This window comes from Hirundo rustica, chromosome 15 (assembly GCF_015227805.2).
Source record: "Hirundo rustica isolate bHirRus1 chromosome 15, bHirRus1.pri.v3, whole genome shotgun sequence".
Classification (NCBI taxonomy): domain Eukaryota; kingdom Metazoa; phylum Chordata; class Aves; order Passeriformes; family Hirundinidae; genus Hirundo; species Hirundo rustica.
In genome coordinates, this window is record NC_053464.1 from 272,420 (window position 1) to 289,613 (window position 17,194).

Consider the following 17,194-nt stretch of genomic DNA (forward strand, 5'->3'; position numbering starts at 1 on the left):
GAATTTTACATAAATTTATTAAAAAGGCAAGAAAATCTGACTAAATGTGTGATTTTATTAATTTTTTTTTTGTCACTTTCTCAAGTAAAAGTTTAATCACACTGGTAGTGGTAAAAATAAAAAGATATATTTACAACCAAATATTCTTTGTTGAGATGTGTCATCTAGAAAGGAATGCTATATATTTTAACATAATTGTCTGTTAGGTGTCAGGATGCAGCATTTTTGCTTATTTTGAATATTTTCATTTGTCACAATGAGGTTAAACACTGTCATTCTATGCCTAATAGCATTTTGATATATACAGAAGAGAAATGGTGCATGTAACAATCATAAATTTAAATTTTAGAAGTTTTATATTAATGAACTGCTTTTTTTTGCCACCAGCATTCTGCTAAAAGGCAAAGCTTGTGCTTCAGGTTCTCCAACATCTTTGGTTGTTGGGTTTCATACCATATTATTAAGTTTTTTCAATTTTTGTGTGTTTCTGTTATACTCTATATCATTCTGTTGCTGCGCTTCATATATGAGAACAATCGGTATTATTTTTTAAATGGAAAGAAAATCAAATACATCTGGTGACTTTCAAGAGAAAATAATTTTATATTTGCTATTATTCTGTTTTCTCATGTGAGTGGGAAGTATTTAAAAACCAATGGCATTTGCTTGCTCTGTATTGGTGTAGAGTGAGGGTCTGTAACACCACCTTACACAGATAAAACTGAAATGCTTTGAAAACGGAGAATCCAAGTGTTTTATTAACAAACTTCAGTAACAAAAGGTCCAGGATGTAGGAAATAATGTGTGCTGTAAGTATCTCATACATCTGCTAATAGATACAGCTGATTGTGTCAGCTTTCCCATTCAAATCTTTTTCAGATAACAGGATATGCAGCACTGTACAGAAATAGCACATCCCCTGCAGCCCTTCTGCCTCGCCCAACAGCCCTCCCTGCTGCTTGTGGCTGTAACTACACCAAAGGGGAAATCAGTCATTTTTGTTGTTGTTGGTTTGGTTTTTGTTTGTTCTATTTTATATATATATTTTCTAGTAAAGAACTGTTATTCCTTCCCTTTTTTTTTTTTTTTTTTTCCCCTGGGAGCCCTGTATTTTTGAAGTGATAATAATTTGGAGGGAGAGAGCCATCTTTCTATTCCTGGAAGGTTCCCCCCTTCTTTGGCAGACACATGTCTTTTAAACCAGAACATTAATTGGTGACTAATGTTGGGCCCAAGGGCATTGAGAGGAAATAAAAACTCAGGGAGAGATGTTCACCAGGTGTGACACCCATGCAAACCAGAGCCCTTGAGGTCAGATGCCCCCCAGACAGTGAGAGTCGGTATGCTTCACAAAGTGACTCGTGATATTTCCTATTCAACCATGGAGAAGACTTGAGATGGTGGGACAGGAAACCTACTTGTGTCCTGGCAGCCTGAATACAAGAACTGAATTGGAAAGGAAAAGGGAAGTCAGTGAGAGTGAGTGCAGTGCCAGTTTCCCATGGGCAAGGATCTTACCCACTGGAAGGCACCTCCCATATGTAGTCACAAGAACCGGTATCAGAGGGGTCCTGCCTCTAGCCAGGTAGGGGCACCGAGGGACAACCATGTCTGCTGGACTGTGTGGATCCGATGGCCTGGCATAACAAACCCACAAGAACACAAGGCTTTAGTTGACACTGATGCTCAATGTATGTTAATGCCACCAGGATGTGTGGGGTCACTGTTTCTGGGGTGACAGGGTGTTCTCAAGAGCTGAGGGTGTTGGAAGCTGAAGTGAGCTTGACTGGGAAGGACTGGCAGAAGCACTCCATTGTGACTGGCCCAGATGCCCCATGTATTCTGGGTATTGACTACCTTAAGAATGGATACTTCGAAGACCCAAGAGGACATTGATGGGCTTTTGGAATTGCTGCTGCGGAGACAGAAAGAATTAAGCAGCTAAATACCTTGCCTGGACTCTCTGAAAATCCTTCCATGGTTAGGACTTTAGAAGGTAAGAGAACGTCAAGTACCAATTACCACCTTAATGGTGCGTCACCAGCAATACCAAACAAATCAAGATGCTATGATCCCCATTTACAAGATGATCCATGAGCTGGAGAGCCAAGGAGTGTTTAGCAAGGCCCACTTGCCCTTTGGCCCTATTTGGCCTGCACAAGTCTGATGGGGGATGGAGATTGACAGTGGACTATTGTGGCTTGAATGAAGCTACACCATCACTGAGCGTTCCTGTGCCAGACATGCTGAAACTCCAGTACAAGCTGCAGTCCGAGACAGCAAAGTGGTGTGCTACTATCAACATTGCTAATGCATTTTTCTCCATTTCTCTGGCCTCTGCTGCCACTGGAGATTCCTGAACAGTCTCAGGAGTTCAGAGACTCCTGAACAACTGCAGTGTATTGATGACATAATCATGTGGAGGAGCAAGGCAGCAGAAGCCTTTGAGAAAAGAGAAAAGATCATCCAGATTCTCCTGAAAGCTGGTTTTGTCATCTAAAAGAGTAAGGTCAAAGGACCTGCCCGAGAGATCCAGTTCCTGGAAGTAAAGTGGCAAGATGGATGGCATCAGATTCCCACTGAGGTCATCAATGAGATCACTGCGATGTCTCCACCGACCAGCAAGAAGGAAACACAAGCTTTCCTAGGCGCCATAGGTTTCTGGAGGATGCACGTTCCTGAGTACAGCCAGATGGTGAGCCCTCTCTACCTGGTTACCTGCAAGAGGAACAATTTCCACTGGGGCCCTGAACAGCAACAAGCCTTTGTCTGGATCAAGCAGGGGACTGCTAATGCAGTAGCATTTGGCTCAGTCAGGACAGGACCAGAGGTGAAGAACGTGCTCTGCTCTGCAGCCAGGAACAATGGTTTGTCCTGGAGCCTTTGGCAGAAGGTGCCTGGGGAGACTCGAGGCTGACCACTGGGTTTCTGGAGTCGCAGTTACAGAGGTTCCGAATCCAACTACACCCCAAGAGAAGAGATCCTGGCAACCTGTGACAGAGTTCAGGTGGCCTCAGATGTGATTGGCACAGAAGCACAACTTCTCCTGGCACTCTGACTGCCAGTGCTGAGGTGGATGTTTAAAGGAAAGGTTCCCTCTACTCATCATGCCACTGATGCTACATGGAATAAGTGGATTGCCTTGATTACACAGCATGCCTGTGTTGGGAACCCAAATTGCACTGGGATCTTGGAAATAATTTTGAATTGGCCTGAAGGTGCGGAGTTTGTTCTGACAGACGAAGAGCAGGAACAGGTGATGTGAGCTGTGGAAACTCCACCATACAATCAGCTGCCAACTAAAAAACATGCCATGCACTTTTCACTAAGGATTCTTGTCACGTTGTAGGAATGAACTGAAAATGGAAAGCAGCCACATGGAGCGCCACACAACAAGTTACAGAAGCTGCCAAAGGAGAATGTAGGTCAAGCCAGTTTGCACAATTTGAAGCTGTTCAATTGGCCCTGGATATTGCTGAGCAAGAGAAGTGGCCGAAGATTTACTTCTACACTGACTCGTGGATGGTGGCAAACGGTCCGTGAGGGTGGCTGGAAAGGTGGAAGAAGGCCAACTGGCAGTGTAGGGGAAAACTGGTCTGGACTGCTGAAGAATGGCAAGACATTGCCACTTAGTAGAGAAGCTGCCTGTGAAAGTCTGCCATGTGGATGCCCATGTCCCTGAGAGTCAGGCTAATGAGCACCGAAAACTAGCAGGTGGATCAAGCTGCAAAGATAGAGATGACACAGATAGATTTGGACTTGGAACTCAAGGGAGAGTTGTTCCTAGCTTGATGGGCCCATGGTACCTCAGGCTGTCAGGGCAGAGATGCCACCTAGTAACATAGGGGAGACTGAGGGGTGGATTTACCCATGGGCAGCATCTCCCAGGTTATCCATGCTTGTAAAATGTGTGCTGCAATCAAACAGGCCAAGCAGGTGTAGCCCCTATGGTTTGGTGGGCGGTGGTCCAATGTAAGTATGGGGAGGCCTGGCAGGTTGACTACATCACACTGCCTCAAACCTGCCAAGGCAAGTGCCACATGTTCACAATGGTAGAAGCCACAACTGGATGGTTGGCAATCTACCCTGTGACTCACACTGCTGCCTGGACCCCCATCCTGGGCCTTGAGAGCAGGTCCTGTGGAAGGATGGCACCCCTGAAAGAATTGAATCTGATAACAGGACTCATTTCAAGAACAGCCTTATAAACACCTGGGCAAGAGAACATGGTATTTATTACATGGTATTTAGTAAAAATGTGGTATTTAATGTATACCACATTCCTTACCATGCACTAGTTGCTGGGGAAGTTGAGCGGTGCAATGGACTATTAAAAACAACATTGGAGGCAGTGGGAGTGGGATCTGCATTTAGCAAAGGCTACAGCATTAGTTAATGCAGAGGTTCCACTAAGCACGCTGGCCCTGCCCAGTCTGAACCCCTGTGTACCACCGATGGCGATAAGATTCTGGTAGTGCATATGAGAGGTATGTTAGGAAAGGTACTTGGATGAATTCTGCTTTGAGCAAAGACCCATTTGTTGGTTGTCTTTGCTCGGGGACGTGGTTGCACTTGGTAGGTGATGCAGAATGATAGAGAAACATAACTTATACCTCAATGGGACCTTACTTTGGGGTGAACAGTCTATGACGTTGTGCCTGTATCCATATCTGCATGTATATTTGTATATAATTAGGATAATGCATGTATGTCTATAGTTAAGTGTAACTTACACGTAACATGTTTTATGGGGTAGAAAATTGGGGTGGATAATGTTGAGAGTTAGGTTTTCTCAAAGGAATTGCTTCCCATTTGTTGTCTTCTTGCAGCCACTATTAACCCCTGAGAAGCTCAGGGCTCATATTGCAACATCCCCGGGAGCCACGGGGGAGCCACTGCTGCCCCTCTGCCTTGCCCAGAGGCACATCCCCCCTGGTTGTGGCCATAGCTACACCAAAGGGGAAATCGTTTGACGGCGGGAAAAATTATGGTTTTTTCTTTGCTCGTTTTTTGTTTGTTCTGTTGTGTTGTTGTTTGTTTGTTTGTTTGTTTTTGTTGTTTTGTTTTTGTTTTTTTGTTTTTTGTGTTTTTTTTCTTCTAGTAAAGAACTGTTATTCCTTTTCCCATTTTTTTTCCTGGAAGCCCTGCATTTTTCAAGTTACAGTAATTTGGAGGGAGGGGGCCGTCTTTCTGTTCCAGGAAGGTTCCTGCCTTCCTTAGCAGACACCTATCTTTTAAACCAGGACACTTGGTAACAAGCATAATAATTTGAATCAGTAATATTTCCCAGTCTTTCCCTATAGTTTGTATTTAGATAGAAGGACTTCGCGTATGTATAAAAATATTTATTCTGCCTTTCCCCATGTTATTCCTCTTGGGGCATTGCTATGACAGTTTGAGACCAGAGATGAAATTGTGTGGTTTTGCTTTTTCCATTGTGTATAGTGGGGGTCCCGAAAAAACCTGCTGGCGGTGAACAACATCAGCTCTGTGGTGATCCTCAGTGAGCAGGCCATGTTGGCACATTTCCATCAGCAGGTGGCTGTGGTACAGGTGTCTCCCAACCTCTTCAATGTGACAATCTTCAGTGCAAGAACCACTCACAGCCTTCGTGTTGATATGAATGCTAATGGAGTCTTCGCTACTAAGGTTAATCCGTTTGGTTTTTATTTTCCACTTATTTACCTAATCAGTTAGGTTTATAGAGACCAAACTTCCTAAGTCCTTAAGATAAGCTTTTTTTTTAATATTCAGTGTTGTGTTTTATGAAGGTATTGTTGTGACAGTAGCAATGGTGCTGTGGTGGAGCTGTTTTGTTTTGTTTTTTTAAGATAGAGCAGGGACTCAGGAATTCTCTAGGGTGCTCACCAGAGCCCAGAAAATCTCTGGGCTGCTAAAAGCCTTCAAATCCAATGTCCAGAGGAACTAGTAACTGGTGGATATTGTAGGGGAGTTCTTGCTGTGTTATTGCATGAATTCCTGCATGTTTCCAAAAGGAACTAAATGTATATATTTATTTGATGTTTTGTTTGTTTTAGGATGCTGTTGTATTCTGGAATGGGAAGCAAGTGGCTGTTTTTGAGTGCTCAGGAGATACCTTTAGAAGTGCAGGTAGGACTTAAAATGATCAGAGTCGGAATGCTTCTTTTCTTCCAAAGTTATATATTCATTCATGATAGCTGATGCACTGTAATCACAGAATCACAGAACTGTTCGGGTTGGAAAGGATTTTGAAGTGCATCTTATTCCAACCCCCTGCCATGGGCAGAGACACCTTCTATACTGGAAAAAACCCTCAGGGCTTGAGAAAGCTGATGTAGCTAAATGATGTTTTATAGGGCCTTGCACAAACCATCATGTGCAGCTAGAACTACTTTTTATATTATTTTTAAGTACACATTGATGTTGATCAAGAAGAGCAAATTGTTCCTGCTTTTGTAGCTGTGCTTCCTTTTGCCTTTACGGATGAGACATGGCAATGGCTATTGAACGCTTTGAGAATGTGTAATCAAGGTTACATAGCACTCACATAGGAGCTGGGAAGGAGACTTTTTGTCCCAGCTCTCAGGAGAAGTTGTCCCATAAATTGCTGTATGTCGTGCCAAGTAGAGTAAATTAGCTTTTTAAATTATTAATTCTCCTAAATATTTCGGTCTTGAGAAATAAGTGATGTAGAATTCCATCCTAAATCTTGGGATTTGTCTTTTAAGAATCATTAAGTGTTTTCTGCTTGTCTATATTTACTGATATATTTTATAACTTTTCCATGCTGATTCATTGCTTTATTACCACCAAGGTCCTAACAATCTACACCACTTCTGAAGTTATTGCAGAGCCACTGTTCTGACAGAGATTCTGTTATCCATTTTCAGTAGTAGATCACTGAAGGGAAAAGTGAATTCTCTTACCAGAACCTCACACTGCACTTTCTTTTTTTTTCCTTTCTTTCACTCCTGTGTCGCTAGTGGACACGAGTAAATAGTCACAGGTTTGACTCTACAAAATGAAGGCTGAAGAAGGGAAGACTTTATTGTTTACAAAGACCTCGCTTTATAGATTTTGAAGAATGACCAGGGATTGGAGAACAAGGCTACCACCTCTCCATCCCACTGGCCAGGCTAGAAGTCCATCAGTTGACTATCATCAGAAAGGAATGTGGAAAAACAAGATGCTATAAACATCTCACAGAAGCTCACATAATATAGCAACACACTCTCCATATCAACTCTTTGCTCTTCCTCTCTCACTTGTTTTCATGGACAGAATGTACCAACATCTGTTTACAATGAGAGTTCCAGCTATTACGTGTAGTGACATTATGGAGGAAGGCTAAAACACCAAGGAGTTGGAATGCAATAGTGACTGACCGATTGAAAGAGGGATTTGGTGCAAGATAGTGGAAATTGTGTTCTATAAGTTACTTCTTTTTCTTTTTACAGAATATATTTTTTGTGATGATGACTTTGTTGTGATTGTTCCAGGCTCTTTCCTTTGTGACTCTCCAGTTCTGTGTGTTCATGGAGAAAATCTGTACACAGTGGAGCCCTATCGGATCCAGGTCCGCACCTGGCAGGTAAGGACTGAGAAAACCATGAAGGGCCAAACAGGCCTTGTTGTTTTCAAAGATTGGTGTTAGAGCTTAAAGTAAAGTGCGTGATCTTTCTAAATCTATGAACTCTACCTTGTCATAATATAATACTCAAAAATATTTTTGAGTATTTCAGCAGAAAGATCTTTGCTATTTTGTGTTCTTTAAAAAGTCTGCCACTCTGAACACTACGGTGGTGTAACTAATAAGGATTTCCAGACTTGAAGATGATATCTAAATTGCATGCAGGTTGATATACATATTTCAGGAAGATGATCACACTGAATATTCTTAAAAGATACAGAAAAATACTATGTGCACATTTTGTGTGAACCTTTGCAGCCTCTGCTAGTTTGTGAAAACAAAAAAGAGAAATCTAATTATCAGAGTTCTATGATACATAATTTTATTTAGGAAGTAAATGTTATATTTTAGAATGAGTGTGATTCATCACATAAATGTAATGCATTTGTTTTTACAGCTGTATATTTCAGGACCCTCAGGGACTTGATATTTCTGTATGTCTTTCACATGGTAAAGGCTGTGTTACTAAAAAGGAAATCATTGCAGAAGGATGCCTTTAAATTTAGATTTTTTTTGATGTTATATACATACCTGAAACCCAGATTGCATTTCTGTGTGTATGTTTCCCCAATTTGCTTGGAGTGATTCATCAAATACAGAAGTTCAGCAGTTCCTGACTCAACTTGGTGACAAAATAAGTCCATTCTAGTGAGGCCACACAAACCTGATGTTACACATTTCTTCCCAGGGCACAGTTAAACAGCTGCTGGTATTCTCTGAAGCAGAGGGGAGTCCATGCCTCCTGGATGTCTGTGGGAATTTCCTGGCTGTGGCAACTGATCTGGCTCACTTGAAAATCTTCGATCTCTCACGCAGGTATTAAGGCTTTTAAAATAATCTGTTTGTAGTTAAGCATGTATTTTGTGGGGAATCTTTAGCTGTTTTTAATGAAAAGCAACAGTCCCTTTGAATCTTGTGACAATACATGCAGCTGTGTGAACCGATGGCCTATTTCCAAAGCAAGGGAGGAACCATGGAATAATTAGGCAAGTCATGGATTGATGATGATTATTATTATAAAAAGAGGATATCATGAGGGGTATTTGAGTGCATTTAAAACTGTGTGGAGAATTTATTGAAGATCACCCTAAGGATGTCCCATGTTTCTTTTGATGACTTGAACGAGACTTGAATCTCAAAAGAGCTGAAATAAAACCAGGTCTTGTATCTTCTCATAAGTCAGCAAACTTGTTTCAATGAATTTATGGAGAAAGTGAACCTAGAACTGTGGAGGCTCTGTTCTTCCTCCTGTTTAGGTTAGGAAGTTTACCTGGCTTCGTTCAAACGTTGCTGTACTGACGAACATGAAAAGGATACTGACGTGATGTTCATTTTGAAAATTTAGCTGACAAATGTAATTTTGAAAAGCCGAAAAACCTGAACAGCGAAACAGATTCTGTTTTTCTTTGCATGCTGTCACCAGAGGAATGCTAATGTCTAGTTAGTTGCCCTGTGGAAATGACTTGGGTTGGGATCACACACATTCCTCCTTGGACAGTTTGAAGGTTATTAGATTGGGGCAGGCTGTAACTAGCATAGGTATTGGATTATGATGTTTGATAGTGAGAAAAAATAGCTTCACTCATGCATACTATGATAATATTTTGTGTTTGGTACTGAAAATACCCTTTCTCAAATTATGACACTTTTAATTTCGGGGCACCATAGTTGGCTTAGAATAAATGTTGTTTTTATCGAATTAATGATTTGCGTTTTCATGAGATTATATTATAGCTCTAAATTGCTATCTCTTCAAATTAGTGTCACTTCTTTTTGCTGCATTCTTTAGTTTCATGATTTGTCCTCTTTATTGCTGACTGATTACTGGGTTTATATCTATACCAGCAATAAGATCTTTTGAGATAACAAAATACATTTATATGCCCTGTTAATGACATTTCTTTACTCCTGCTCCACAGTGTGCTTTCCATATACAGAACTTTTATGTGATGGGCTCTATTCAACATTCATGGTACTGTTTCGCTTATTCTGTAGGAAAAAGCAGGCCTCTGAAATCAGAATTCTGGCCAGATGTTCTTGCTGTATAGCCATGTTTTAGGAATCCTGTAGAAGCACTGATGTTTATTCTTGCTGGTTCATTGAGGAAAGAGTGTTAACTTATTCCTGAAAGAAAAGCAGTGGCAGCAATCCTCTGAGAGGAAGTGGGAGTCTGGGGCTGTGGTGTCATACAGTCAAAATAGTTTGCTTTTAAATGTCTTAGCCATAATTTGCTAAATGTTTTGGCTGATGCATATTGACAGTTGCTTGCCACTGTATAATTGAAGTTTGTTCCATTCCACAGAGAGGCAAAAGTGCACTGCAACAGCAGGAGTTTATCCAAGCTGCTCCCTGGCTGCAGAGACATTGTGTCTGTGAAGTGCAATGCTAATGGCAGCAAAGTCAGCATCCTTGTCAACAGGGTGAGGCACAGCTCTTCACTCACCATCTGGAACTTGTCCATTGGTTCATAGACTGCTGTGGGTCAAGATTACTGAGGACTCAAGAATCACTTCTCAGAAATAAACCTACCTGGTCCAGGCAGTGTATTGAGTCATGTAATGAAGTGTCATGTCCCAGCATTAATTAAGGTCTCTTAAGGCTTTGTACTGTACAATCCAGAAAAGGAACATTTTAGTTACAAAAGCTGCTTTGTAGCATTTGAAAGAAATCCAAGGCTGACTTGTTGGAATAGAAAAACAGCCAGGAATTTTCTCATATTTCATAGTGAGAATGACCTTATGTGATGACCAGTGAAGAAAGCTGATAGCATGAAACAGATGGGATAAACATAGCAATTCTTCTTTTTGCCTGCATGCTCCAGCAGCCTTTGTTTTCCTTTCTTGTAGGCAGATGGGAACATTGATTCCAAGATCCATTTCTATGATGTTGAAATGGACGAAGTTACACTCTTTGATTTCAAGACTGAACAGGGAGATGGTAGAGGGAACCTTTCTGCTGGACAAGGCATTGGCAAGTAAGGAGCTTTTATTTCGAGAAGCATTAATGGTGGATTTAAGATGGAAATCTGCCCTGGGGAGACAGGCACACCTTGATTCTGCTATTCCTCTGTCTTGGGAAGGAGCTTGTATGAATTTAATTATTTATTTCTAAAGAACTAATTAACACTGGTGAATTGTAAGTCCATCAAGTTGCATCCCTGTCTATTCCCAAATGCGAGTTGGAGAGTGTCAAATGAAGGTCCCAGTGTTGTGGTTTGACATTCGCCAAACACTGGGCACTCAAAAGAGTTGTTTGCTTACCCTCATCTTTATAGTTGGGCAGAGAGGAGGGAAGAAATAAACTGGAATTAACAAAGGGCTCGTGAGTTGAGATAAGGACTGGGAGAAAAATACTCTTAAGGGCAAATGGGGTTTAAATTTAAAGGTGTAAAGTATATTTATTATTAACAGAGTCAGAGGAGGATAGTGAGAAGTAAAATAGGCCCTTAAAACACCTCTTTTCCTGCCAGCCCTTCCCTCCTTCTCACTGACAGTGCAGGGAGATAGGGCATGGGAATTTTGGTCAGTTTGTCACTCAAGATCTCTTCTGTTCGCTCAGGGAGAGGAGTCTTTCCTCTGCTATGCCACGGGGTCCCTGCAAACGTTCTTCCCAAAACTGTTGTGGTGTGGGTCACTCGTCCATGGGGTGCAGTCTGTGAAGGACAGGCTGCTCCCGTTTGGAAGCAAGGGCTCTGTCTCTCAGGTCTTCTACTAGACCACAACTTTCTCTAGCATCCACCCACTGTGGGTGCCAGTGGATTTCTGGATCCACTGTGGACTTCATGCATTACGAGGCGACAGTTTATTTCACCACAGTCTTCACCATGGCCTGCAGAGGAATCTCAGCTCGGGTGCTTTGGAGCACTTCCTCCCCCTCTTTGTTTTCCACCGACCTTGGTGTTGCCATGTTGTTCTCCCTCACATGTCTTCACTTCATCCTCTTCTCTGACTAGAAAAAACCTGCTGCTTGTAGATACCATTGTCAATAAGTTCCACTAATTCAAAGATTCTTGCAGGATCCTACAGCACCGAGAAGTTGATGCCATCCACACCGCGTGTCAGGGAATTGCTCGTCGTGCTTTCACTGCTGGCCGGGCAGCCCTGCCCCCATGGCTCTCGTGCTGTTTATCAGCTCTCTTAGCGTGGGGGGAAGCCAGCCCTGCCCTCCTGCCTGCAGCACAGCTGGCTGGGGGCAGCCAGGCAGGCAAGGCTCGGCACCTCCCCACCCCTGGGGGAATACTGCGCTCTTCTAATGTTTTTCTTAAATATATCATCACAGAGGCATTAGCAACCTCTCTAATTGGGCCAGCAGCGTATCTGTCTTCAGAGCCATCAGAGGTTGGCTCTGTTGGACATGGCGGAAGCTTCCAGCAGCTTCTCACAGAAGCCACCTCTGTGGCAACCCCCTCCCTGCCCCGCCATGGCCAAACACCAGGTTAGGCCAAATCAACACTCAGAAACAAGCTCAAAATAAGCAGGAGGTAGTTCTTCAGCCAACATGCAGCTGAGCCAAGGAACTCCTTGCAAAAGAAGTAGAGAAGATGAAGGAAGGGCTCATGGAGATATTGGACAAATTCGTAGAAGAGAAATTCAGGGAGAGTTAGACTAAAATAGAATTCTGTTAAGAATTGATGCCTTTCAGTTCATGCAGACTGTGCTGTAGGAAGTGCATTAGAAATCCTAGCAGCACAATGCAGTGAAGTAGTAATGCTTGTGTAAGTATGGGACAATATTAGAGTACAATTCCCATTTGATTTTACAATAATTTTTCTGACTGTATTTTTCTTAAGAAAAACCAGCATGGGAACAGGTGGATTGCTTTTTTTATCTACTATGGGTATTACAAGCCAAAAAAAAAGGAATTGCTCTCCTTACCAGTGAGAGCCAGAAGAAAGTACCCAGCTCATCAAAAACAAAGGCTAATGCAAATCTTGGGGTTGCATCCTGTTTGGTTATGCAGTAGTGTAGTCAAGAGGAAGTTGTTTCCTAGTGCAGTATGTTGTGTAGCCCAACAGAGGCCAACCCAAGCCAGGATTGCTGTTTCACTGCTTAGATAGTCTGTGTGAATAATCCATTTATCGGTTCTTCCTTTTAAAAGATATTCAAATTAGAGTGGTTAAACTCAGCAGAAAGTGATAATAGTCTATACCTCTTCTGCTTCTCTTTCCCTCGTCCTGGGGCAAAATATAAACATCCCAGGTGTTTTACACGAATTCTGTTTTGTAGTTTGCAATTTACTGATTTCAAATTCCATGGCAGGAAGAGGACTTAGGGCTGTTCCTGCACCTCTTTGAATGTCTCTTTCAATTTGCCCTCTAGCCCTACTCCAATCCTCCCCTCAAATTCCACCCTTCAGTGGTGGCAGCAAGTGAAAAAATACTTTAATGATGTCTTTGGCTTCTCTTTTAAATAATTTGACTTTTTTTTTCAGAAGAATGAACACTAAGCCATTGCTAAAGTAACGTGATTCTGTATGACTGGAGTCTTGATGTGGCTGGCACTGAAATAGTATTGAAATGCCCAAAGGAGGCAGTAAGATGTTATTATTTATACTGCTGTCGGGGACTGGCTTTCCCAAGGCTGCAGGGGCTGACGTCGATAGTTTGAAGGATGTTCAAGTGTTTCTGTAGGACCTGCAATCTCAGGGGATCTTAAAATCTAGATTTTAAGTATCTATTTCTATGGGCAGTGCCAACTTTTTTTCTATCAAAATGTTTTATGTCCTGTCACCACTGTCAGTGTAACAGACCAAATGAGAAGTGTTGTTGCCATGTGTAAAATGTTAGGAGTCCCGAAAATGTATCTGGTTAATGTTCTAATATAGATTATAAATAACTGCAGATGATCCCTTGGCTAAAGCTGTATGTACACTCATGCACAGACATTTGTCTCCCTTTCTACATTTTTTTCTTGTTTCTTGGTAGGTTTGTAGTGGAGTACCCAGAGTTGCACAGTCACATCCCTGCTTGCCATTTCTGGGACCAGAGTGAACCAAGACTTTTTGTATGTGAAGCAATTCCTGAAACCAGCCTCCAATCTCCAGACCCAAAAAAAAACCAGACTGAGGGCACAGTATGGTCTTTTTTTATTTTTTTTATCTTATTTTACATGGAGTTCTCCCTGTCTAAGTAATAAATCTTTTGTGCTTCATTAAGGATGTAGGAGTGGGTGGTACACTTTACTCTATGCAAAAATGAGTTGTCAACCCTGTGTTTGGTGTCTGTGCTTCAGGCAGTCCCTCTGTGGCAGCTCTCTGGTTTGGGCTGAGCTTGCAGACGATGAAAAAGAGGGGATTTCTTTATCTGTGATAGAATTTTGGGAATGACTGTAATGCAAGCTTGTATCTGGACTACAGTTTTTCAGGTGGCATTATTGGGTGGATTGATAATCTGGAAGTTCGTAACTTAAAAATTGCTGATTTTATATCTTGAGTCCGCTTTCAGCAGCAAGAATTAACTTGACATAATAACAGGGACGCTACTGTTAAGGTGAACAGAGAAATATGCTCTTCCACCCAGTCCCTCCCATCTTCTGCTTTTCTGGAGAGATATTGTACATTTTTATGGGACTTCCCAAATTATCTGTTGTGGTCTTTTTTACATTAGAAAAATGAATTCATTTTTATTTATCAGAAATGATCTAATCAAAGATTTCTTTCATTGCACAAACAATTCTTCCCCTCTTCCCCTACTGTTGTGCTTGTAGTGCTCCTTCCCACTTTGTCTGTACAGAACTGCCTATCCTGCATAAACATTCCGATGATTTGAAACATCCATTGTAATCTCAAGTTTTCATATTTGTGCCTTATTTTAACTAAATCTCATAAAATTAGAGATAGAAGGCTCTTTGTGTCTTTTGCTGGTTAAAATGACCTTAGAAGAACTATGAGAAGATCAGAGTGAAAAGGAGAAATGGGATAGGGTGTCTTGAAAAGCCTGGCTAGGGTCTTCTAGCAAAGAGAACAATTCAGCCTAATATTCCTCAAATACAAAACTTTAAAATGCTTGGCTTCTAAATAAAGTTGAAAAAAAAGATATAAAAAGAATGCAACTTACTTTTTGCCCCTTGTTCAACAAAACTTTTTGCTCTGTTTATTCTTTAGTAAATGAGAAGTCTGATTAACTTCTGCTGGAAATAATAATTATTTTGAGTTGGGTCAATACTTAAACTGCTAGAGGAACTATTTTTGAATATCTTTTTGGATGATGTATTTCCTGGCAACTCAAAGCAGTCAGTGAGCTGATGAACTTACAATGGGAATAATATAATGTTTTCCAAAAAAAGTTGAAAATAGTTGTGGCTGCCCCATCTCTGGAAGTGTTCAAGGCCAAGTTGGACAGGGCTTGGAGCAATCTGGTCTAGTGGAAGGTGTCCCTGCCCTGGCAGGGGTTTGGAACTAGATTGTTGGAAGGGGCCTGAAAAACTCAAATCATTCAATGATTCTCTTATTCTGTTTCTTTGCCCTCAGCCAGCTCTCTCAGAGATGCCTGAAGCAGCTAGCAGTGCCCAGGGCTTTCTCTGTTTGTGGTGGGTGAAGCTGGTTGCTGAGCCAGAGGTGGCAGTCCCTGTGCAGGAGGAATGCAGAGCGAGGTGCTGGCTGCTGCTGCAGGGAGGAAGTGTGTGGCTTTGCCCTCCCAGCAGCTGTGTCTGGATGTATAGGTCATGCTATTGTCAAGAGAAGCTTCTGCCAAGTGAAGATGGAAAATAAAAAGAAAGAAGGATATTGCAGCATAGAAACAAAACAGTGCTTTGCTTCCTTTTCCAGATGGATGTTTGGATTATATCATTCTTCAGCACTGAAGAGCATGGCCTTTTGCTGCAGGACAGCTTTCCATTGCCCTCATCCTACCAGGTTCTTCTGGGCATGGAGGTGCCACATTATTACTTTGCAAAAAAGGTGAGGTAATGGCTAAGAATTCCTTCCCTTCCCAGAAACTCAAACTTTCCGCTGTATAGGGATCAAATTTAACCAAATTGAGCTTGAGGTAGGTAGAGCAACTCCAGTGGCAGGGGATGCATCACATGTAGAAATGACATAAAGATAATTTTAATGCAGATGAATTTGGCAGAATTGTGGAATTTGTAATGAAATGGCTTTTTACGGATAGTGTAAACTGAATGTGACATAGAAGTGTAGGAGAAAGAGGAATTACCAGGTAATGCATTTGAAAAAGGGATGTGAAAAAACCTCTGCTTTATCTAGTCACTGTGCTTATTGCAAGTACAAGAGGGGCGTGTGTGTGAGATTTATGTAGGCTGTAAGACAGGACATTTCATACTGGCTTTGGCAGAAGCATCCCACTTCCTTACTGGAATGAAGTTAATCTCCAAAAATACTTAAGAGAGCAAGAATAGTCATCTTGCACCATCAGCAAGTACCTGGGTTCTGCAAATGCCAAGAATGCAGGCTTTAACTTCTAAAATTTGAATTGTTTGCATCTCAGGTAAGTAATACCCTACATAATTCTATGCATACTGGGAGAGCTTCAGCCTTTCACCTACAGGCTGGTTTCTGGTGAAGTTCTGACCTGAGTTTCCTGGTGCTTCTTAAGATGATGATTTGCTCTGTTCCTGTCTTGTAGGGGGAGTGTAACAGAGTCCATTTACTATACTAATGTATTTAGTTTTGTAAAATCTACAGGAAATAAATATTAATGAGACTTCTAGTCCTCATGTAATTTGGGAGCACTATTAGACAGGGAGAATGTATCTATTTATTTTGTTCAGATTCAGAGCAGGCCTTTGCAATTCATCCCCTTCAAAGCACTGCCTGTTGTCAGTCTTCCGTGCAGCCTGAGCTTTTAGAGTTGTACCGTGTTCACTTTTCTTTTTTCCTTAAACTGAAAGGTCAAGTGTGATATCCTGCATTTTCCAATGTTTCTTTTTGACACTTCTCCATCATCTCATGCTATTTTACTTTGATATTGTTTCCTTTTTTTTTCTTTTTTTTCCCCTTTTTTTTTTTTATTTTTTTTTTTTATTTTTTTTATTTTGACTCTGTATGGATTATTGCTGCCATTAGTTGCGTTTTCGGAGGGGATGTGTCTATAAACCTGTAAGTATCTGCATTGCTTTGGTCTTCTTTCTTCATCCTCTGCTCCTCTCTTGTTTCCCTTTTCTTGGTAGGTGGTTGTCTCTTTACGACAAAGTCACTTTTTGTGTCACCTGTATTCATTTGTGAAACCTAGTTTAGTATGAGAGCAGAGTCTGCTTTGAATACAGCAAATCAAGTTGATCAATGAGCCTTGTTGACCAAGCTTCATTCCAGGGTTTCTCCTTATTCACTATGTCTTTACTGTCCTGGTTCCAGAAATTCCTCAAGTTCTAGTCAAGAGATTTGTGCTTTTGATTTGTCTTGAACTGTACCCAGGACTTCCATTTTCTTATAATATAACACATTTTTTATTGGCGTCTGTATGCCATAAAACTTAGTTTTCTTACGTAACTATACAATTGGCATCCTTCATGATTCAGATGGTCTTCCTCTATGCCTGGCTTGGGAATATTTCCTTGTTACACTCCA

General features: G+C 41.4%; 1 protein-coding gene across 5 annotated transcripts in view; it reads left to right on the top strand.

Annotated features, from left to right (window-relative positions):
* Positions 1 to 17,194, top strand: part of IFT140 (intraflagellar transport 140) — a 97,592-nt gene that overhangs the window by 35,503 nt on the left and 44,895 nt on the right. For all 5 annotated transcript variants that reach the window (XM_040079186.1, XM_040079184.1, XM_040079187.2 and 2 more), the window contains 8 exons: positions 5,446 to 5,649; positions 6,039 to 6,111; positions 7,482 to 7,573; positions 8,361 to 8,488; positions 9,975 to 10,092; positions 10,519 to 10,646; positions 13,596 to 13,743; positions 15,437 to 15,568. In XM_040079186.1, coding sequence (XP_039935120.1) covers positions 5,446 to 5,649; positions 6,039 to 6,111; positions 7,482 to 7,573; positions 8,361 to 8,488; positions 9,975 to 10,092; positions 10,519 to 10,646; positions 13,596 to 13,743; positions 15,437 to 15,568 — 1,023 coding nt within the window. The remainder of the gene's footprint in view (positions 1 to 5,445; positions 5,650 to 6,038; positions 6,112 to 7,481; positions 7,574 to 8,360; positions 8,489 to 9,974; positions 10,093 to 10,518; positions 10,647 to 13,595; positions 13,744 to 15,436; positions 15,569 to 17,194) is intronic.